This window comes from Petromyzon marinus, chromosome 31, assembly GCF_048934315.1.
Source record: "Petromyzon marinus isolate PM22_M1 ecotype Great Lakes invasive population chromosome 31, UKy_Petmar_22M1.pri1.0, whole genome shotgun sequence".
Taxonomy (NCBI): Eukaryota; Metazoa; Chordata; class Hyperoartia; order Petromyzontiformes; family Petromyzontidae; genus Petromyzon; species Petromyzon marinus.
Window position 1 is genome coordinate 1,899,269 of NC_133697.1, and position 22,162 is coordinate 1,921,430.

The following is a 22,162-nucleotide window of genomic DNA, read 5'->3' on the forward strand; positions in this document are numbered from 1 at the left end:
TGTGTGTGTTCATGTGTGGGGGGTGGTGAGGGAAGAGCAGTGTCGGCCCCGTCGCTCGGAGGTGGCGGCGTTGCGGCCACGGCGTCGGCAGGACGGCTTCGCTGCTGCGTCATCACAGTTGCAGGCACGGCTCCGACGGAGCGGCTTCGCTGCTGTGGCACCACAAGTACGAAAGAGAGAGTTGGGATTTAAGCGTAAAAGCCTAGGGAGGTTAATTCGAAATAGGCGGGACAGATTGGGTCTTAGACCGTCGGGAACAGGTTAGTTATTCTACTAATATTGACACCGGGCTACGTAATAATTAGCCTCGGACTCGCCGAGAATAAACTGTTAGTGTTCAATAACCTTGTCGTGTGGTGTCTGCGAGTGTGGGAAGAGCGCATGGCGGTGTGAGTCCGCTAGTCGTAAAACGAAGATTTGCGCGCAAATAACTCTATTGAGGCGGCCAGTGTGCGCGCACCCGACCGAAGTTCTTGCGTCATTGTGCCCTGTGTTTGTGCGCGAGTGCGTATTTTCCCACGTGTTTGCGCTCGCCCACGTGTGTTCGCTCGGGAATTAACGCGCAGGCATTATCGCCCGTAGTGTGCCGGGGATTGACGCGCGAATATTGCCTAGTAAATTGAGCGTGGGGGGGGGGGCGAATGAGGCTGCGTAGTAGCTCCTTACCCACGCCAGCGCCCGCGCCGCAGCTGGTCTATTTTCTGCGCGTGTACGTGGTGAGCGACGGTAGACTCGCACGGGTACGCACGGGATTATTAATACGGCTATTTTTAGCGCGTGCACGAGGTGGCCAATAGGGGCGGGTGGCTGCGCGTACCCGAGTGTGGGCAGCGGCGCGCACGGGCGCTTCCGTGCAAGGAGTCTGGGAGTGTGTGTGTGAATGACCCGAGGTGGCCGAGAGCCAGGCAAGAGTTTCGTCTCACAGGGGGGATGCGGAGGCAGCGAGGTAGAAGCTACGAGCGGCAGCAGCGAGGAGGGAGGAAGAGGAGGAAGGGGGAGAGGAGTCGGGGGGCAGCAGCCCCTACAGAGTCACTTGAATTTCGATTTAAAGCTTTCGTGACTGCAATGATTCATCTTCTTTGGTTCTTTCGGTAAAGTCACGTAGAATGAGAATAAAATAATAAATTGATAAAATAAAATAACAATAATATTCTCACGACGTTTCGGCCACAACACAAGCGGCCTTCATCAGGTGAAGGGACGAGACTGTCTGGTAGGACAGCGCTGGAGTGAAAGAGCCACGTTCAGATCACGGCCTTTAAGCCTCAACTTTAGCACTCACACCACGGTTAATGGTATGGTTTGTCAACATGGAGTATAATAGCGCCTCGCAGCTGTCTCTCTCCCCCTCCTCTGTTCCGACCATGGACGAACTCGTCCGTCTGAACGGGGCGCGTAGCTATCCGTGGTGCTAAAGTTGAGGCTTAAAGGCCGTGATCTGAACGTGGCTCTTTCACTCCAGCGCTGTCCTACCAGACAGTCTCGTCCCTTCACCTGATGAAGGCCGCTTGTGTTGTGGCCGAAACGTCGTGAGAATATTATTGTGTTATTTTATTTTATCAATTTATTATTTTATTCTCATTCTACGTGACTTTACCGAAAGAACCAAAGAAGAAGAGTCACTTGAGTTGAATGTGAGTGGTGATGATTGCGCGCCGTGCCTCGACCTTGTTCAAGGCGCGCAATCATTCTGCAGTGCATAGCGATCATGAGCCACTCACCTCTTGCCACGTAATATGTTAAACTACGTGTTTAACGTCGGTAAATTTTGAGTAATTTGCTTCAGTTTGTGTTCCATCTCAAAATCCATGTATTTATTCATTTTAAAGTACGATTAAAACGTTAAATCTAAAAGTTCGGTGACAGGGGATGGTTGACATGACGCGCAGTCCTCACCATAGCGCGAGAGTAGGAATCGCGTGCGCGCGAGCCAACATTTAAATTGAAAATATTTAGCTGGACTTAAATATGAGTAGTCTGTTGAAGCATTTTGTCTTGCAAAAAATTCGAGTGCGTTTTAAATAGTGAAGACAATCATCGTATCTTGCCCTGACCGAACAATTTCTCCCAACTGTTGGTTGTTCACTTGTTTTGAATTATAATTTAAATCGTGAACATTGTCGTAGATTGCATAAGTTACGTACATTAAATAAATTATTTTCGTGGTAATTTATCAACTAGATGCATTTAAGTATGAACATTACGGGAATCGAGCCCAAAGGCAGGGGTGATGGAGACGGCGAGTATGGTGGCAGCTCATTCACCGGAGCTGAGTGCTGGGTGATCTCAGCGACGTCCGCACAAACTCTACGCCGCTTCTATAATAAACCTCGGGCCTAGAGGATGCTCGTCATGAATTTGTGAGAGCGCTGATTTCACAGAGACCCAGCGATAAAAACGACGTTTTGAGATGGCAGAAACTGCGCCTGCTCAACCACCAGCTGCGGCTACTTCAGCGCTTAAAAGCCTCAAAAAGAAGCGCACCGCTCCAAAGGCCAAGAAGGTCGGCCCCAGCGTGTCCGAGCTCATCCTCAAGGCTCTCGCCAGCAGCAAGGAGAGGAACGGCGTGTCTCTTCCTGCGCTCAAAAAGTCGCTCGCTGCCGGAGGATACGACGTGGAGAAGAACAATGCCCGCGTGAAGTTAGCCATCAAGAAGCTTGTGGCCAAAGATGCCGTGGCGCAAGTGAAGGGCAGCGGCGCGTCTGGCTCTTTCAAACTCAACAAGAAGGAAAAGGCTGCCGCAAAGGCGAAGCCCAAATCGTCAACGGCAAAGCCCGCGGCTAAAAAGCCCGCTGCAGCCAAGAAGGTGAAGAAGCCCGCGGCAGCCAAGAAGACCGCGCCCAAGAAGTCTCCTAAGAAAGCAAAGAAGTCCGCCGCTGCCAAGAGCCCCAAAAAGGTGAAGTCGGCTGTTAAGCCCAAGAAGGCGGCAAAGAGCCCAGCTAAGCCCAAGGCTGCGAAGCCCAAGGTCGCGAAGCCCAAGACCGTCAAGGCAAAGGCCACCAAACCCAAGGTGGCCAAACCCAAGAAGGCCGTGGCCAAGCCCAAGAAGACCGCGCTAAAGAAGTGAATCCGATCGGACGATGCGCGATTCCCTCCACCCTAACGGCTCTTTTCAGAGCCACCCACTTAGTTCAAAAAGTGAACCAGATGTTGCTGCGCTTCAATTAGTTAATCGTTAAACATCTGACAGTATTACATTGAAGCTTAATGCGTGCCATATTCTGTAAGTCAAACCCATTTACGGCGTGGCGATGGTTGCTCGCCGTGCCTCGGCCCTGATCAAGGAGCTCGATGGTTGGTGCAGTTCAATCGTGAGGATTTATGTAGATTGGAGAAGTTACGTACATTCGCCAAATTATCTTGACATTTTACCTACTTGATGTGTTTTAAGCATTGATGTGATGGGAGTAATCGAGCCCGAAAGCAGGGATCATAAACACAGGCGACGCAGGTTGCAGCTCCCTCACTCGAACTGAGTGCAGAGTAATCTCAGCGACGTCCGCATTCTCGCTGCCGATTCTAATCTAAATCCAGATTCAAAATCGATGCATTCTTGACGAACCTCCAATTTTGATTGTGTTGCACCTCTTCATTCCGTCATCATGTTACTGGTGCCAAATATGGTATTTAGTCTAAAAATGTATTGATTCCAGACAACTTTACTCAATTTGCCTCCTTTCGCTCGTTGCGCCTTTTCACTATTTTTTGTTTTGTAAAAATTCCGGTGCACCATCTACACTTCTCAATTAAAAATAATTTCCATTCGTAATTATCGCATTGTTTTTGCAATGTCTTTCTTATCTTCATCATTATACCTTCTTTGCCAGTTCCAAAATGTTTTTATATATATATATTATCATAGTATGTTTTTTGTTTGCATTTTGACTGCAGGTATTGTGGTTAATGCATACATGAATCCTTGTAATAAGGTTTCAGTTTTGTTGCAAGAAAAAAGGGGAAAAAACCCTATCATTAAATGCCTTTCTTACTTTGGGACTACTTGGTGACGTTCACTCAACTATTGTGTTGGAAGCCGATTAGCTGCACATCTTGTTCTACTTGAAAACAAGACCTTAGATCGATTATTCACTCCACGTGCAATCTTGCAACAGATCGCGTCCCTCTCGCGTTCGCTGCGGGTGTGCCGAAATCATTACAGTGCTTCGAAAAGGGTCATTGCCCGAAACGTCTCATACATTTCAAAGAAGTGTTATTGACGACGGTGGAGGGTTTACTTCGTCACAGAGTTAAAGGTCAGAGGTTTAAGGCGGAGCCATCGCGGAGGGCAGAGGTGGTCGGTGACGTCACCCAGCTCCGGTTATAAAGGCGGCTGCTGCAGGCCGGGCGCGCCATCTCTCGCGAGCTTTGTCAGTAGTAGCAGAGTTAGTCGCCATGTCTGGACGCGGGAAAGGCGGTAAGGGGCTCGGTAAGGGAGGCGCAAAACGCCATCGTAAGGTGCTGCGCGACAACATCCAGGGAATCACCAAGCCCGCCATCCGCCGCCTCGCTCGCCGCGGCGGTGTGAAGCGCATCTCGGGCCTCATCTACGAAGAGACCCGCGGCGTCCTGAAGGTCTTCCTTGAGAACGTCATCCGCGACGCCGTCACCTACACGGAGCACGCCAAGCGCAAGACCGTCACCGCCATGGACGTGGTCTACGCCCTCAAGCGCCAGGGCCGCACTCTCTACGGCTTCGGAGGCTGAGTGCCTATCTCTCGCGCACTAAACCAACCCAAAGGCTCTTTTCAGAGCCACCCACCTCTTCTAAACTGCTTGCGCGCCAGTGTTACCAAACCTTTCACGAATGAAACACTTCATTAATGGGTTGTTGCTCGCAAATTCCTCGTGAGCGTGTACCGGGCTCTTCTCGTGGACGCGCGGTGGCTCGAGGTGCCGTCTGCTTGCGCTCTGCTCGGTTACCATGTTTTCTTGTTCATGTTTTTTGCGTGTTGCGGTTGCACCCGATTCAAGAGCCGAATGGCTCACAGGGCTTTACCAAATAAATGAAACTGAGAACAGGTTCACGCAGAGATCGTTTGCTTGTTGAGTTAGCGAATCTTCATCTGCTTCCAAATGAATGAAATAAATCACAATATTCAAGATACGTCACATTTAACCAGGCGCAATTTTTGAACGCGTTAATGCAGTACGCATTTCTGGTATTTTTGCGTGAATTATTTTCAGCTGCAGCCGATTCCGATATTACGTAGAGCATTTGGCGCCACAATCTTACAGCACACTCGTCCTAATTGACGTAGCGCGCCAGAATGCTAATCTCCACCCGTTAAATACAGCACAACAGCGAAGTTATTTTTCCACACCGAGCACATGTATTTTTTCCAAAATTGCGTTAAAAAAACGCCCGTGCTGTATTAGACGAGTTGTGAAACGAAAAAAGAAGCAAAAAAGCCACGCTAAAAAACAAAAAAACACTATACTGCATTGGGTTTTCTTGTCATCCTTTTTAAAACAAGCAATGCCATGGCTGCAATTCACTAATATACATGTTTGGACATTACATTGTGTTATATTCACAAGTCTTTTTTGCAGTAAAAAAATTAACGATATTAAAGTGAACATCGCGTTCGCGTTTCTCATTGGAGGCTGATGGAGAGGGATGGTACTGAAAGAGCCACTCCGCAGCGCCGCGCACTACAATCCTCTGATTTGCATCTCGCCTCCTATAAAGGAGATCAACGTACGACAGGGACACTCGTTCTCGTCCTTTCTGACGTTCCACAGCTGTACGCGGCGACATGCCCGATCCTCCCGCATCAAAGAGTGCTGGGCTGGCAAAGGTTCCTGCCCCCAAGAAGGGCTCCAAGAAGGCCGTGACCAAGGCTACGCGCAAGGATGGCAAGAAGCGACGCCACCGCAGGAAGGAGAGCTACGCAATTTACATCTACAAGGTGATGAAGCAGGTGCACCCCGATACCGGCATCTCGTCCAAGGCCATGAGCATCATGAACTCGTTCGTCAACGACATCTTCGAGCGCATCGCTTCCGAGGCGTCCCGCTTGGCGCACTACAACAAACGCTCCACCATCACCTCTCGGGAGATCCAGACCGCTGTGCGACTGCTGCTCCCCGGCGAGCTGGCCAAGCACGCCGTGTCGGAGGGCACCAAGGCCGTCACCAAGTACACGAGCTCCAAGTGAAGCCTCGACTCAACCATTAATTACAACGGCTCTTTTCAGAGCCACCCACATCTCCGAACCTGCTTGTGCCAGTGTTAGCAGGAGCGCAAAACGAAACTTCAAACATAGAGCACTTGTCCAGGGTTTTTGACGTTGAGCGCCGATTTCTCGTCAACGTAGACCGGGCTGGAGTCGCAGCCGGGCGGTCGGGACTCGCGGTGACGCGAGGCGCCGTCTGCTGCTGCCGAATGCAGCAGCGGCCCCGCTCTCGGTTCACGCGGACACCGTTCATTGAGTGAAATGGAGAGATCCAGCGCATTTTTACCTGTACCCACGTGAAAAAAAGCAATAACAATATATATATGCCATATTCACCATTGACGTCATCTGCAGCCGATCAAGATATAACATTGGATATGTGGCGCCATAACCTTGCACTGCAATATATTTAATTCCTGGTTGTCACGGCAAAGCATAGTGTGAACGCGATATCGGAATAGGCGACAATTTCTCATGGGGCGAATTTATACTTCAGTGATCGTGATTTTTAATTTTTACAAGAAGTGAAATACAACCTAGTTTAAATGTATTTTCGGGCACGAACTAACATTTTGCACGTATATATAAAAGTAAGCGCCTAGCATGGATGACTCGTGCAGTATAACTGATGATCATCTCAATGCCAAGAGAATAGATATATATTTTTGTGATCACCTCTTTCCGGCATTTTTGCGTATTATTGTTTCCAATAAATTGCAGTTTCTTCACTTTATTTAGATTGATGCAGAGCACTGTAAAGTTGTTTTCGGAAAGGTTTTTGTTTGAGAAAAGAAAATCCGTTAAAGACATAAACGGCGCTCAAAGGTAATACTGCATTGTGATGCGGCATTCTGAAATGATACAAACTGCACATTTTGTTGATTAAGAAGAGGAGTTCACGACTCGAGATCAGTGCACGCTGCCAACCAACCAGCACGCGCTCCTTCGCACGTCACGACTCCACTGACCAGTGAGCGCGCGCTCTGCGCTACATAAGCCGCCTTCTCCCCGCCTGTGAGAATATCTTTGCTCTCACCAAGCCATGGCTCGCACTAAGCAGACGGCTCGTAAGTCAACGGGGGGCAAGGCTCCACGCAAGCAGCTCGCCACAAAGGCAGCCCGAAAGAGCGCTCCGGCCACGGGTGGCGTCAAGAAGCCTCACCGCTACAGACCCGGCACCGTCGCTCTGCGCGAGATCCGTCGCTACCAGAAGTCCACCGAGTTGCTCATCCGCAAACTGCCCTTCCAGCGCCTCGTCAGGGAGATCGCGCAGGACTTCAAGACCGACCTGCGCTTCCAGAGCTCCGCTGTCATGGCTCTGCAGGAGGCCAGCGAAGCGTACCTTGTTGCGCTCTTCGAGGACACCAACCTGTGCGCCATCCACGCCAAGCGCGTCACCATCATGCCCAAGGACATTCAGCTCGCCCGCCGCATTCGTGGCGAGCGCGCTTGATCGCCCAGCTCGGCCCTCAGAGCACAACACAAAGGCTCTTTTCAGAGCCACCACTTTCGCATGAAAAAGCTAACTTGTGTGGCCTTTAAAGTCCGCATGCCTGTTACGGCGACTTTGCCAGGCACGGCTATCACTAGTCGCAAGGCTTAAGCTACCAAGTTCATTTTCTATACCTCTCTGCTCATATTTTGCAATATCACAAGTCCGTGTTGTATTTAAGCGTTGTGAAACCATGTCTACATAATGTACAGTAAACGGCTGATTTCTGTGAAATACATGAACTATTAAACGCTGTTTAAAGCTCAAGCTGAAAATACGTTCGCATTTTGCAAACTAAGAGACTGAGTAATTCACGCACATATATTTCTAGGCATTGCCCGAAGAGGCGGTTAAATTAATATATACACCGTATATGCGCGTAGGATATCAATCATGAGCTCAAGGCTATCACAATGATTTCTTATAACCAATGAGGTCCCTCAAATGATGATTATAATAAATAATACATTGATAGTGGCGGAATCAGCTTGCCGCTGAATTTGTTTACGGTTAACTCTATCATGCTTAAAACTTGAACCTATTAAGTACGTGTATCGCATTGTTTCATTCATAAGATGTGTCCGCATAAAAAAATATATATAGATATATATAATTAAAGTCAACATCGAATCCTCGCGTCCAGGCTTTTCATTGGTCTCTCAGGAGAGGGCGGGACCGAACGAGAGGAGCCATTCAGCAGCGACGCGCTCTACGATCCTCTTATCAGCTATAAAAGTCGCTCAAGGAGGTGCAGATGATCATCACAACTCGTGCTTGCATTGTCTCCAGTGCTATTAGTAGTTTCGGTTTCCTCACCATGTCAGGACGCGGCAAGACCGGTGGCAAATCTCGCGCAAAGGCAAAGTCCCGCTCTTCCCGCGCCGGTCTGCAGTTCCCCGTGGGCCGCGTTCACAGGCTGCTCCGCAAGGGCAATTACGCCCAGCGGGTCGGCGCTGGAGCACCCGTCTACCTGGCAGCCGTGCTCGAGTACCTCTCTGCCGAGATCCTCGAGCTGGCTGGCAATGCCGCCCGCGACAACAAGAAGACGAGGATCATCCCCCGACACCTGCAGCTCGCGGTGCGCAACGACGAGGAGCTGAACAAGCTCATGGGCGGCGTGACCATCGCCCAGGGCGGTGTGTTGCCAAACATCCAGGCCGTGCTGCTGCCCAAGAAGACCTCTCAGGCAAAGAAGTGAACGCGCCGCCGCCTCTACCACCACAATAACGGCTCTTTTCAGAGCCACCCACTTGCTTGCAAAGAGCTCGGACAGTCGTACACAGGGGTTGTGTTATTAGTGAGGACACCGTCGTCTCGTGGCCCTCGTCCCATATTACTCGCAATTAAACGAATGCTCTGCTCATAGATACCCCTTTTCTCTAATTTAGTAACGGTGTTTGAGCAGCATTCCAACATTGCATCAATCATGAAACATGGTTTAGAATAAATTGAGGGCGTTAGTATTTTAAGAAAGTATTGTCTTTTTCAGAAAAAACCCGTTCTTTTTGAGCGGTCAGATTGCATAGGCTATTTGACGCCATCACCTTACAGTACACACGCACCAATTGACTGAAGTTTTTTTTTCCGGAAATGAGCGATGGAGGGCTTAAAAGGGACTGGGACGTGTGTTGCTGTGCGTTGGTGCAATAAATAAGTGCTTTAACAATTCTACAACTCATTCACAATGAATAATTTACTACAGTATAGAGTTATAATTAATGATTGACACGTGACATAAGTAGCCTAGGATTTCGAGGTTTTTTTGCATCGTTATGAACACCTTGGTACTTTTCTCGCCTTCAAACAAATGAAGAGGATTCGTAGAATAGTTGAAACACTGCTTGAATTCACCAACGCACAGCAACACTCGTTCCAAACCAACCCCTAACACCCGTCCCACAGCCCCCTTTAACCTCTCCGCCCTTGCTCCCAATACACATCCACGTCTGATACGCCTCTGGACCTGGTGACGTCATTTGCCCTTTAACTTTTGACTCGTCCAGGTTATTCCCGCGCGTGTGATTGGTGCGTGTTCCTGAGAGCGGAGATGTCGTGTCTGCGTGGTGCATGTGCGTAAGGGTGGCTCGCAGATCCCTTACACAATAAATTCCATCAACAGATTGCTTGCGTACTCCTTTAAATGATGGGTCGGATCCTCGCTGCACTTCGACTCGTCACACGGACGTTCGAGTGGCTGGGAAGTCGACGGGCCCGAGCCTGGCTTGAGTACAATACGAACTAACTCTTATCCCTACCCTCTCTCCTATTTTTTTTAAAGTCCTCTACATCAAAGATAAATCGGTGCTAATCCGCTGGCCTCCCGTACAATCAGGTGCCTCGGATTTCCCGCCACTCTCCCGCGACCGGTGCTCTCTCAAGACGTCCGCTCTTTACCCTCTAAACAAGCGCATCTGTCCTCCCAATCAGAGGATCGGCCCTGTTTTTCCCGTCGTTCGTGACTCCGTCCCTCCGCTACCTGCCTGCTGACCCGTGTGTGTTGTGTGCGCTTTCTACCCGCGGTGGCTCAGCAGCCCCGTCGTGACCATGTAATTACAACCAAAGTCACGGCGCCGCGGTGCACGTTTGCATCGGGGGAGGTCGCCCAATTCCCTGGTCGCAGGAAATCGTGAAACTTGGTCCCATGAGAGGTCTTCTAGGTGAAAACCTGTCGGCCACGTGACCTCCCCTCGGCGCTCTATGTGGGGGTGTGTGTGTGTGTTCATGTGTGGGGGGTGGTGAGGGAAGAGCAGTGTCGGCCCCGTCGCTCGGAGGTGGCGGCGTTGCGGCCACGGCGTCGGCAGGACGGCTTCGCTGCTGCGTCATCACAGTTGCAGGCACGGCTCCGACGGAGCGGCTTCGCTGCTGTGGCACCACAAGTACGAAAGAGAGAGTTGGGATTTAAGCGTAAAAGCCTAGGGAGGTTAATTCGAAATAGGCGGGACAGATTGGGTCTTAGACCGTCGGGAACAGGTTAGTTATTCTACTAATATTGACACCGGGCTACGTAATAATTAGCCTCGGACTCGCCGAGAATAAACTGTTAGTGTTCAATAACCTTGTCGTGTGGTGTCTGCGAGTGTGGGAAGAGCGCATGGCGGTGTGAGTCCGCTAGTCGTAAAACGAAGATTTGCGCGCAAATAACTCTATTGAGGCGGCCAGTGTGCGCGCACCCGACCGAAGTTCTTGCGTCATTGTGCCCTGTGTTTGTGCGCGAGTGCGTATTTTCCCACGTGTTTGCGCTCGCCCACGTGTGTTCGCTCGGGAATTAACGCGCAGGCATTATCGCCCGTAGTGTGCCGGGGATTGACGCGCGAATATTGCCTAGTAAATTGAGCGTGGGGGGGGGGCGAATGAGGCTGCGTAGTAGCTCCTTACCCACGCCAGCGCCCGCGCCGCAGCTGGTCTATTTTCTGCGCGTGTACGTGGTGAGCGACGGTAGACTCGCACGGGTACGCACGGGATTATTAATACGGCTATTTTTAGCGCGTGCACGAGGTGGCCAATAGGGGCGGGTGGCTGCGCGTACCCGAGTGTGGGCAGCGGCGCGCACGGGCGCTTCCGTGCAAGGAGTCTGGGAGTGTGTGTGTGAATGACCCGAGGTGGCCGAGAGCCAGGCAAGAGTTTCGTCTCACAGGGGGGATGCGGAGGCAGCGAGGTAGAAGCTACGAGCGGCAGCAGCGAGGAGGGAGGAAGAGGAGGAAGGGGGAGAGGAGTCGGGGGGCAGCAGCCCCTACAGAGTCACTTGAATTTCGATTTAAAGCTTTCGTGACTGCAATGATTCATCTTCTTTGGTTCTTTCGGTAAAGTCACGTAGAATGAGAATAAAATAATAAATTGATAAAATAAAATAACAATAATATTCTCACGACGTTTCGGCCACAACACAAGCGGCCTTCATCAGGTGAAGGGACGAGACTGTCTGGTAGGACAGCGCTGGAGTGAAAGAGCCACGTTCAGATCACGGCCTTTAAGCCTCAACTTTAGCACTCACACCACGGTTAATGGTATGGTTTGTCAACATGGAGTATAATAGCGCCTCGCAGCTGTCTCTCTCCCCCTCCTCTGTTCCGACCATGGACGAACTCGTCCGTCTGAACGGGGCGCGTAGCTATCCGTGGTGCTAAAGTTGAGGCTTAAAGGCCGTGATCTGAACGTGGCTCTTTCACTCCAGCGCTGTCCTACCAAACAGTCTCGTCCCTTCACCTGATGAAGGCCGCTTGTGTTGTGGCCGAAACGTCGTGAGAATATTATTGTGTTATTTTATTTTATCAATTTATTATTTTATTCTCATTCTACGTGACTTTACCGAAAGAACCAAAGAAGAAGAGTCACTTGAGTTGAATGTGAGTGGTGATGATTGCGCGCCGTGCCTCGACCTTGTTCAAGGTGCGCAATCATTCTGCAGTGCATAGCGATCATGAGCCACTCACCTCTTGCCACGTAATATGTTAAACTACGTGTTTAACGTCGGTAAATTTTGAGTAATTTGCTTCAGTTTGTGTTCCATCTCAAAATCCATGTATTTATTCATTTTAAAGTACGATTAAAACGTTAAATCTAAAAGTTCGGTGACAGGGGATGGTTGACATGACGCGCAGTCCTCACCATAGCGCGAGAGTAGGAATCGCGTGCGCGCGAGCCAACATTTAAATTGAAAATATTTAGCTGGACTTAAATATGAGTAGTCTGTTGAAGCATTTTGTCTTGCAAAAAATTCGAGTGCGTTTTAAATAGTGAAGACAATCATCGTATCTTGCCCTGACCGAACAATTTCTCCCAACTGTTGGTTGTTCACTTGTTTTGAATTATAATTTAAATCGTGAACATTGTCGTAGATTGCATAAGTTACGTACATTAAATAAATTATTTTCGTGGTAATTTATCAACTAGATGCATTTAAGTATGAACATTACGGGAATCGAGCCCAAAGGCAGGGGTGATGGAGACGGCGAGTATGGTGGCAGCTCATTCACCGGAGCTGAGTGCTGGGTGATCTCAGCGACGTCCGCACAAACTCTACGCCGCTTCTATAATAAACCTCGGGCCTAGAGGATGCTCGTCATGAATTTGTGAGAGCGCTGATTTCACAGAGACCCAGCGATAAAAACGACGTTTTGAGATGGCAGAAACTGCGCCTGCTCAACCACCAGCTGCGGCTACTTCAGCGCTTAAAAGCCTCAAAAAGAAGCGCACCGCTCCAAAGGCCAAGAAGGTCGGCCCCAGCGTGTCCGAGCTCATCCTCAAGGCTCTCGCCAGCAGCAAGGAGAGGAACGGCGTGTCTCTTCCTGCGCTCAAAAAGTCGCTCGCTGCCGGAGGATACGACGTGGAGAAGAACAATGCCCGCGTGAAGTTAGCCATCAAGAAGCTTGTGGCCAAAGATGCCGTGGCGCAAGTGAAGGGCAGCGGCGCGTCTGGCTCTTTCAAACTCAACAAGAAGGAAAAGGCTGCCGCAAAGGCGAAGCCCAAATCGTCAACGGCAAAGCCCGCGGCTAAAAAGCCCGCTGCAGCCAAGAAGGTGAAGAAGCCCGCGGCAGCCAAGAAGACCGCGCCCAAGAAGTCTCCTAAGAAAGCAAAGAAGTCCGCCGCTGCCAAGAGCCCCAAAAAGGTGAAGTCGGCTGTTAAGCCCAAGAAGGCGGCAAAGAGCCCAGCTAAGCCCAAGGCTGCGAAGCCCAAGGTCGCGAAGCCCAAGACCGTCAAGGCAAAGGCCACCAAACCCAAGGTGGCCAAACCCAAGAAGGCCGTGGCCAAGCCCAAGAAGACCGCGCTAAAGAAGTGAATCCGATCGGACGATGCGCGATTCCCTCCACCCTAACGGCTCTTTTCAGAGCCACCCACTTAGTTCAAAAAGTGAACCAGATGTTGCTGCGCTTCAATTAGTTAATCGTTAAACATCTGACAGTATTACATTGAAGCTTAATGCGTGCCATATTCTGTAAGTCAAACCCATTTACGGCGTGGCGATGGTTGCTCGCCGTGCCTCGGCCCTGATCAAGGAGCTCGATGGTTGGTGCAGTTCAATCGTGAGGATTTATGTAGATTGGAGAAGTTACGTACATTCGCCAAATTATCTTGACATTTTACCTACTTGATGTGTTTTAAGCATTGATGTGATGGGAGTAATCGAGCCCGAAAGCAGGGATCATAAACACAGGCGACGCAGGTTGCAGCTCCCTCACTCGAACTGAGTGCAGAGTAATCTCAGCGACGTCCGCATTCTCGCTGCCGATTCTAATCTAAATCCAGATTCAAAATCGATGCATTCTTGACGAACCTCCAATTTTGATTGTGTTGCACCTCTTCATTCCGTCATCATGTTACTGGTGCCAAATATGGTATTTAGTCTAAAAATGTATTGATTCCAGACAACTTTACTCAATTTGCCTCCTTTCGCTCGTTGCGCCTTTTCACTATTTTTTGTTTTGTAAAAATTCCGGTGCACCATCTACACTTCTCAATTAAAAATAATTTCCATTCGTAATTATCGCATTGTTTTTGCAATGTCTTTCTTATCTTCATCATTATACCTTCTTTGCCAGTTCCAAAATGTTTTTATATATATATATTATCATAGTATGTTTTTTGTTTGCATTTTGACTGCAGGTATTGTGGTTAATGCATACATGAATCCTTGTAATAAGGTTTCAGTTTTGTTGCAAGAAAAAAGGGGAAAAAACCCTATCATTAAATGCCTTTCTTACTTTGGGACTACTTGGTGACGTTCACTCAACTATTGTGTTGGAAGCCGATTAGCTGCACATCTTGTTCTACTTGAAAACAAGACCTTAGATCGATTATTCACTCCACGTGCAATCTTGCAACAGATCGCGTCCCTCTCGCGTTCGCTGCGGGTGTGCCGAAATCATTACAGTGCTTCGAAAAGGGTCATTGCCCGAAACGTCTCATACATTTCAAAGAAGTGTTATTGACGACGGTGGAGGGTTTACTTCGTCACAGAGTTAAAGGTCAGAGGTTTAAGGCGGAGCCATCGCGGAGGGCAGAGGTGGTCGGTGACGTCACCCAGCTCCGGTTATAAAGGCGGCTGCTGCAGGCCGGGCGCGCCATCTCTCGCGAGCTTTGTCAGTAGTAGCAGAGTTAGTCGCCATGTCTGGACGCGGGAAAGGCGGTAAGGGGCTCGGTAAGGGAGGCGCAAAACGCCATCGTAAGGTGCTGCGCGACAACATCCAGGGAATCACCAAGCCCGCCATCCGCCGCCTCGCTCGCCGCGGCGGTGTGAAGCGCATCTCGGGCCTCATCTACGAAGAGACCCGCGGCGTCCTGAAGGTCTTCCTTGAGAACGTCATCCGCGACGCCGTCACCTACACGGAGCACGCCAAGCGCAAGACCGTCACCGCCATGGACGTGGTCTACGCCCTCAAGCGCCAGGGCCGCACTCTCTACGGCTTCGGAGGCTGAGTGCCCATCTCTCGCGCACTAAACCAACCCAAAGGCTCTTTTCAGAGCCACCCACCTCTTCTAAACTGCTTGCGCGCCAGTGTTACCAAACCTTTCACGAAAGAAACACTTCATTAATGGGTTGTTGCTCGCAAATTCCTCGTGAGCGTGCACCGGGCTCTTCTCGTGGACGCGCGGTGGCTCGAGGTGCCGTCTGCTTGCGCTCTGCTCGGTTACCATGTTTTCTTGTTCATGTTTTTTGCGTGTTGCGGTTGCACCCGATTCAAGAGCCGAATGGCTCACAGGGCTTTACCAAATAAATGAAACTGAGAACAGGTTCACGCAGAGATCGTTTGCTTGTTGAGTTAGCGAATCTTCATCTGCTTCCAAATGAATGAAATAAATCACAATATTCAAGATACGTCACATTTAACAAGGCGCAATTTTTGAACGCGTTAATACAGTACGCATTTCTGGTATTTTTGCGTGAATTATTTTCAGCTGCAGCCGATTCCGATATTACGTAGAGCATTTGGCGCCACAATCTTACAGCACACTCGTCCTAATTGACGTAGCGCGCCAGAATGCTAATCTCCACCCGTTAAATACAGCACAACAGCGAAGTTATTTTTCCACACCGAGCACATGTATTTTTTCCAAAATTGCGTTAAAAAAACGCCCGTGCTGTATTAGACGAGTTGTGAAACGAAAAAAGAAGCAAAAAGGCCACGCTAAAAAACAAAAAAAACACTATACTGCATTGGGTTTTCTTGTCATCCTTTTTAAAACAAGCAATGCCATGGCTGCAATTCACTAATATACATGTTTGGACATTACATTGTGTTATATTCACAAGTCTTTTTTGCAGTAAAAAAATTAACGATATTAAAGTGAACATCGCGTTCGCGTTTCTCATTGGAGGCTGATGGAGAGGGATGGTACTGAAAGAGCCACTCCGCAGCGCCGCGCACTACAATCCTCTGATTTGCATCTCGCCTCCTATAAAGGAGATCAACGCGCGTACGACAGGCACACTCGTTCTCGTCCTTTCTGACGTTCCACAGCTGTACGCGGCGACATGCCCGATCCTCCCGCATCAAAGAGCGCTGGGCCGGCGAAAGTTCCTGCCCCCAAGAAGGGCTCCAAGAAAGCCGTGACCAAGGCTACGCGCAAGGATGGCAAGAAGCGACGCCACCGCAGGAAGGAGAGCTACGCAATTTACATCTATAAGGTGATGAAGCAGGTGCACCCCGATACCGGCATCTCGTCCAAGGCCATGAGCATCATGAACTCGTTCGTCAACGACATCTTCGAGCGCATCGCTTCCGAGGCGTCCCGCTTGGCGCACTACAACAAGCGCTCCACCATCACCTCTCGGGAGATCCAGACCGCTGTGCGACTGCTGCTCCCCGGCGAGCTGGCCAAGCACGCCGTGTCGGAGGGCACCAAGGCCGTCACCAAGTACACGAGCTCCAAGTGAAGCCTCGACTCAACCATTAATTACAACGGCTCTTTTCAGAGCCACCCACATCTTCGAACCTGCTTGTGCCAGTGTTAGCAGGAGCGCAAAACGAAACTTCAAACATAGAGCACTTGTCCAGGGTTTTTGACGTTGAGCGCCGATTTCTCGTCAACGTAGACCGGGCTGGAGTCGCAGCCGGGCGGTCGGGACTCGCGGTGACGCGAGGCGCCGTCTGCTGCTGCCGAATGCAGCAGCGGCCCCGCTCTCGGTTCACGCGGACACCGTTCATTGAGTGAAATGGAGAGATCCAGCGCATTTTTACCTGTACCCACGTGAAAAAAAGCAATAACAATATATATGCCATATTCACCATTGACGTCATCTGCAGCCGATCAAGATATAACATTGGATATGTGGCGCCATAACCTTGCACTGCAATATATTTAATTCCTGGTTGTCACGGCAAAGCATAGTGTGAACGCGATATCGGAATAGGCGACAATTTCTCATGGGGCGAATTTATACTTCAGTGATCGTGATTTTTAATTTTTACAAGAAGTGAAATACAACCTAGTTTAAATGTATTTTCGGGCACGAACTAACATTTTGCACGTATATATAAAAGTAAGCGCCTAGCATGGATGACTCGTGCAGTATAACTGATGATCATCTCAATGCCAAGAGAATAGATATATATCCCTGTGATCACCTCTTTCCGGCATTTTTGCGTATTAATGTTTACAATAAATTGCAGTTTCTTCACTTTATTTAGATTGATGCAGAGCACTGTAAAGTTGTTTTCGGAAAGGTTTTTGCTTAAGAAAAGAAAATCCGTTAAAGACATCAACGGCGCTCAAAGGTACTACTGCATTGTGATGCGGCATTCTGAAATGATACAAACTATGCACATTTTGTTGATTAAGAAGAGGAGTTCAAGACTCGAGATCAGTGCACGCTGCCAACCAACCAGCACGCGCCTCTTCGCACGTCACGACTCCGCTGACCAGTGAGCGCGCGCTCTGCGCTACATAAGCCGCCTTCTCCCCTCCTGTGAGAATATCTTTGCTCTCACCAAGCCATGGCTCGTACCAAGCAGACGGCTCGTAAGTCCACGGGGGGCAAGGCTCCACGCAAGCAGCTCGCCACAAAGGCAGCCCGAAAGAGCGCTCCGGCCACGGGCGGCGTCAAGAAGCCTCACCGCTACAGGCCCGGCACCGTCGCTTTGCGCGAGATCCGCCGTTACCAGAAGTCCACTGAGTTGCTCATCCGCAAACTGCCCTTCCAGCGCCTCGTCAGGGAGATCGCGCAGGACTTCAAGACCGACCTGCGCTTCCAGAGCTCCGCTGTCATGGCTCTGCAGGAGGCCAGCGAAGCGTACCTTGTTGCGCTCTTCGAGGACACCAACCTGTGCGCCATCCACGCCAAGCGCGTCACCATCATGCCCAAGGACATTCAGCTCGCCCGCCGCATTCGTGGCGAGCGCGCTTGATCGCCCAACTCGGCCCTCAAAGCACAACACAAAGGCTCTTTTCAGAGCCACCACTTTCGCATGAAAAAGCTAACTTGTGTGTCCTTTAAAGTCCGCATGCCTGTTACGGCGACCTTCGTTTGCCAGTCACGGCTATCACGAGTCGCAAGGCTTAAGCGACCAAGTTCATTTTCTATACCCCTCTGCTCATATTTTGCAATATCACAAGTCCGTGTTGTATTTAAGCGTTGTGGAACCATGTCTACATAATGTACAGTAAACGGCTGATTTCGGTGAAATACATGAACTATTAAACGCTGTTTAAAGCTCAAGCTGAAAATACGTTCGCATTTTGCAAACTAAGAGACTGAGTTATTCACGCACATATATATTTCTAGGCATTGCCCGAAGAGGCGGTTAAATTAATATATAAATACACCGTATAGGCGCGTGGGATATCAATCATGAGCTCAAGGCTATCACAATGATTTCTTATAACCAATGAGGTCCCTCAAATGATGATTATAATAAATAATACATTGATAGTGGCGCATTGTTTCATTCATAAGTTGTTCCCGTATAAAAACTAAATATGGATATATATAATTAAAGTCAGCATGGAATCCTCGCGTCCAGGCTTTTCATTGGTCTCTCAGGAGAGGGCGGGACCGAACGAGAGGAGCCATTCAGCAGCGACGCGCTCTACGATCCTCTTATCAGCTATAAAAGTCGCTCAAGGAGGTGCGGATGATCATCACAACACGTGCTTGCATTGTCTCCAGTGCTATTAGTAGTTTCGGTTTCCTCACCATGTCAGGACGCGGCAAGACCGGTGGCAAATCTCGCGCAAAGGCAAAGTCCCGCTCTTCCCGCGCCGGTCTGCAGTTCCCCGTGGGCCGCGTTCACAGGCTGCTCCGCAAGGGCAATTACGCCCAGCGGGTCGGCGCTGGAGCACCCGTCTACCTGGCTGCCGTGCTCGAGTACCTCTCTGCCGAGATCCTCGAGCTGGCTGGCAATGCCGCCCGCGACAACAAGAAGACGAGGATCATCCCCCGACACCTGCAGCTCGCGGTGCGCAACGACGAGGAGCTGAACAAGCTCATGGGCGGCGTGACCATCGCCCAGGGCGGTGTGTTGCCAAACATCCAGGCCGTGCTGCTGCCCAAGAAGACCTCTCAGGCAAAGAAGTGAACGCGCCGCCGCCTCTACCACCACAATAACGGCTCTTTTCAGAGCCACCCACTTGCTTGCAAAGAGCTCGGACAGTCGTACACAGGGGTTGTGTTATTAGTGAGGACACCGTCGTCTCGTGGCCCTCGTCCCATATTACTCGCAATTAAACGAATGCTCTGCTCATAGATACCCCTTTTCTCTAATTTAGTAACGGTGTTTGAGCAGCATTCCAACATTGCATCAATCATGAAACATGGTTTAGAATAAATTGAGGGCGTTAGTATTTTAAGAAAGTATTGTCTTTTTCAGAAAAAAACCCGTTCTTTTTGAGCGGTCAGATTGCATAGGCTATTTGACGCCATCACCTTACAGTACACACGCACCAATTGACTGAAGTTTTTTTTTCCGGAAATGAGCGATGGAGGGCTTAAAAGGGACTGGGACGTGTGTTGCTGTGCGTTGGTGCAATAAATAAGTGCTTTAACAATTCTACAACTCATTCACAATGAATAATTTACTACAGTATAGAGTTATAATTAATGATTGACACGTGACATAAGTAGCCTAGGATTTCGAGGTTTTTTTGCATCGTTATGAACACCTTGGTACTTTTCTCGCCTTCAAACAAATGAAGAGGATTCGTAGAATAGTTGAAACACTGCTTGAATTCACCAACGCACAGCAACACTCGTTCCAAACCAACCCCTAACACCCGTCCAACAGCCCCCTTTAACCTCTCCGCCCTTGCTCCCAATACACATCCACGTCTGATACGCCTCTGGACCTGGTGACGTCATTTGCCCTTTAACTTTTGACTCGTCTAGGTTATTCCCGCGCGTGTGATTGGTGCGTGTTCCTGAGAGCGGAGATGTCGTGTCTGCGTGGTGCATGTGCGTAAGGGTGGCTCGCAGATCCCTTACACAATAAATTCCATCAACAGATTGCTTGCGTACTCCTTTAAATGATGGGTCGGATCCTCGCTGCACTTCGACTCGTCACACGGACGTTCGAGTGGCTGGGAAGTCGACGGGCCCGAGCTTAGGCTTGAGTACAATACGAACTAACTCTTATCCCTACCCTCTCTCCTATTTTTGTTTAAAGTCCTCTACATCAAAGATAAATCGGTGCTAATCCGCTGGCCTCCCGTACAATCAGGTGCCTCGGATTTCCCGCCACTCTCCCGCGACCGGTGCTCTCTCAAGACGTCTGTTAGGGTCGCCGGCCCCCGGGATCTCCCCTGCCTGCGACCCTGTCCGCGAAGTACCGACGCTCCCAGACTCTCCACTAGTGTGGGAGCTGCCGCCGCCGCACTCCTCCCCTGGCGGGGAAAGGTCGTCGCGCTCCTGTTCCCCCCCCTGTGCCGTCCCCCCCCGAGTCCGGGTCTCCTGCCGGTGGGGCATCACCCTCGACCTCCCTGGGACCCGCTAGCGCTTCGCCGGCACCCAAACGCGACGCTCCCCGCCCGCGCAGTCCCACGCACCAATCACACGCGGGTAACAGGGGGTCAAAGGTCGGAGGGTAAGCGACGTCGTTCGTGCTCACTCCGACGCTTGGGGGGGTTGGTTTAAACGGGTTTAAAGGGCTATGCGATGGGCATGCGTGCGAGACGGGTATCCGCTCGCAACGCAGGAGTCTGCAGCCGACGGTTCGTAGCGCACACAATCCACGCGGCGCCGCTCCACACACGCGGCAACCACCGAGAACAGCAAGCGAACCCACGCTTCCACTCTCTTTCCACACCCTCGCAAAAACCACCACACCAGTCTGTTATGTAACGACCACCGCGACAGCAAGCGCACCCACGCTTCCACAAAAACCACACCAGTCCGTTATGTAACCGCCGACGATTTATTCCACCGCGTCGGCGAGCCCTTATTTAACCGAGTCAGTCGGGATCAGCGGGGCAGGACCGATCTATCTCTCGATAGTCGGCACTACACTCTACCTGTCCTTCTCCCCTTTACCCTCTCCGGTTTTGCTCTTAAGCTAAGTCCCAACTCCCTCTCTCTCTCTCTTACTCACGGTTCGTCGTCACTGCTGTCTGGTCCTCGCGGCGCGTCGATACGTCCCACGGACGTTCGCGCGGCTGGACTCGGGAGTTGACGGGCCTGGGGTTGACTCGAGTAGCCAGAGAACCTTTTTCCTTCGCCCTGACCCGCTTTATTCTTTCTACATCAAAGGGCTACCTGGTGCCGACTCGCGGGCCAATCAGCTCGCTGGGATCACCCGCCAATCGGTAGGCCCATCTGTACCCCAGCATCCCCCGGGCCGTTGCTTTCAGCGACGTCCGCATCTAAATTTACCTGCTCAGCGACCCTCCAGCCAGAGGGCGACCCTGCTTTCCCGCCGCTCGTGGCTCTGCCCTCCTACCTGCCTGCTGACCCGTGTGTGTTGTGTGTGCTGTCTACCCGCGGTGGCTCGGCAGCCCCGTCGTGACCATGTAATTACAACCAAAGTCACGGCGCCGCGGTGGGTGTTAGCGTCGGGGGAGACCGTCCAATTCCCTGGCTGCAGGAAACCGTGAAGATTATCCCTTTACGACGGCTTCTGGGTGAAAACCTGTCGGCCAGGGTGTCTCCCCACGCGCTCTAATGGTGGGGGGGGAGTGCGTGCGTGTGTGTTCCGGTGGGGGGGGGGGGGTGGGGAGGTGGTGGGGTGGAGCAATGTCGGCCTCGCCGCGGCGAGATCGCAGGTGGGCCGCCCGCCGATCGGCTCCGTGGCGGCGGCATCACATAGCCCCCCGAGGTGCCAGTCCCCGTCCCGGGTTGACTGGAGCACCTCGCCTGGGCCGCGCCCACGAGGTAGCGCTGCGGGGTCCGGGGGATCCGCCCGGATCTCGTGGCTGGCCTCGGGGGAGGTGGCTCCGTCCTCGGGGTTTCCTGCAGCGGTCTCCTTCTCCACTCCAGTGGCTCCTCCGATCCCTCGGCACCTGGGGGCTGGGGGACAAACTCCGCGGCAGCGGGGTTTAAGGGGCGGCGTCCCCGCCGTCCTCTGGCGGG

General features: G+C 51.0%; 10 protein-coding genes across 10 annotated transcripts; all 10 read left to right on the forward strand.

Moving 5' to 3' along the window:
• The first annotated feature begins 2,312 nt into the window (after window positions 1-2,312).
• Window positions 2,313-3,769, forward strand: LOC142929471 (histone H1-like). The gene has a single exon (XM_076070891.1). The coding sequence runs from the start codon at window positions 2,411-2,413 to the stop codon at window positions 3,065-3,067; it is 657 nt and encodes a 218-aa protein (XP_075927006.1). The 5' UTR covers window positions 2,313-2,410; the 3' UTR covers window positions 3,068-3,769.
• A 563-nt stretch (window positions 3,770-4,332) lies between these two features.
• LOC142929474 (histone H4) lies at window positions 4,333-5,024 on the forward strand. Its single transcript, XM_076070894.1, has one exon. The coding sequence runs from the start codon at window positions 4,393-4,395 to the stop codon at window positions 4,702-4,704; it is 312 nt and encodes a 103-aa protein (XP_075927009.1). The 5' UTR covers window positions 4,333-4,392; the 3' UTR covers window positions 4,705-5,024.
• A 175-nt stretch (window positions 5,025-5,199) lies between these two features.
• On the forward strand, window positions 5,200-6,203 carry LOC142929472 (histone H2B type 3-B). Its single transcript, XM_076070892.1, has one exon. It carries the CDS (start codon window positions 5,757-5,759, stop codon window positions 6,156-6,158), a length of 402 nt encoding a protein of 133 aa, XP_075927007.1. The 5' UTR covers window positions 5,200-5,756; the 3' UTR covers window positions 6,159-6,203.
• Window positions 6,204-7,177: 974 nt separating this feature from the next.
• LOC142929399 (histone H3) lies at window positions 7,178-7,801 on the forward strand. The gene has a single exon (XM_076070818.1). The coding sequence runs from the start codon at window positions 7,219-7,221 to the stop codon at window positions 7,627-7,629; it is 411 nt and encodes a 136-aa protein (XP_075926933.1). The 5' UTR covers window positions 7,178-7,218; the 3' UTR covers window positions 7,630-7,801.
• Window positions 7,802-8,430: 629 nt separating this feature from the next.
• Window positions 8,431-8,895, forward strand: LOC142929478 (histone H2A). The gene has a single exon (XM_076070898.1). The coding sequence runs from the start codon at window positions 8,486-8,488 to the stop codon at window positions 8,864-8,866; it is 381 nt and encodes a 126-aa protein (XP_075927013.1). The 5' UTR covers window positions 8,431-8,485; the 3' UTR covers window positions 8,867-8,895.
• Window positions 8,896-12,693: 3,798 nt separating this feature from the next.
• Window positions 12,694-14,146, forward strand: LOC142929475 (histone H1-like). Its single transcript, XM_076070895.1, has one exon. The coding sequence runs from the start codon at window positions 12,788-12,790 to the stop codon at window positions 13,442-13,444; it is 657 nt and encodes a 218-aa protein (XP_075927010.1). The 5' UTR covers window positions 12,694-12,787; the 3' UTR covers window positions 13,445-14,146.
• Window positions 14,147-14,713: 567 nt separating this feature from the next.
• LOC142929480 (histone H4) lies at window positions 14,714-15,401 on the forward strand. Its single transcript, XM_076070900.1, has one exon. The coding sequence runs from the start codon at window positions 14,770-14,772 to the stop codon at window positions 15,079-15,081; it is 312 nt and encodes a 103-aa protein (XP_075927015.1). The 5' UTR covers window positions 14,714-14,769; the 3' UTR covers window positions 15,082-15,401.
• A 168-nt stretch (window positions 15,402-15,569) lies between these two features.
• LOC142929477 (histone H2B type 3-B-like) lies at window positions 15,570-16,585 on the forward strand. The gene has a single exon (XM_076070897.1). It carries the CDS (start codon window positions 16,139-16,141, stop codon window positions 16,538-16,540), a length of 402 nt encoding a protein of 133 aa, XP_075927012.1. The 5' UTR covers window positions 15,570-16,138; the 3' UTR covers window positions 16,541-16,585.
• A 199-nt stretch (window positions 16,586-16,784) lies between these two features.
• LOC142929476 (histone H3) lies at window positions 16,785-18,062 on the forward strand. The gene has a single exon (XM_076070896.1). The coding sequence runs from the start codon at window positions 17,601-17,603 to the stop codon at window positions 18,009-18,011; it is 411 nt and encodes a 136-aa protein (XP_075927011.1). The 5' UTR covers window positions 16,785-17,600; the 3' UTR covers window positions 18,012-18,062.
• Window positions 18,063-18,748: 686 nt separating this feature from the next.
• LOC142929479 (histone H2A) lies at window positions 18,749-19,210 on the forward strand. The gene has a single exon (XM_076070899.1). It carries the CDS (start codon window positions 18,801-18,803, stop codon window positions 19,179-19,181), a length of 381 nt encoding a protein of 126 aa, XP_075927014.1. The 5' UTR covers window positions 18,749-18,800; the 3' UTR covers window positions 19,182-19,210.
• Window positions 19,211-22,162: the final 2,952 nt, after the last annotated feature.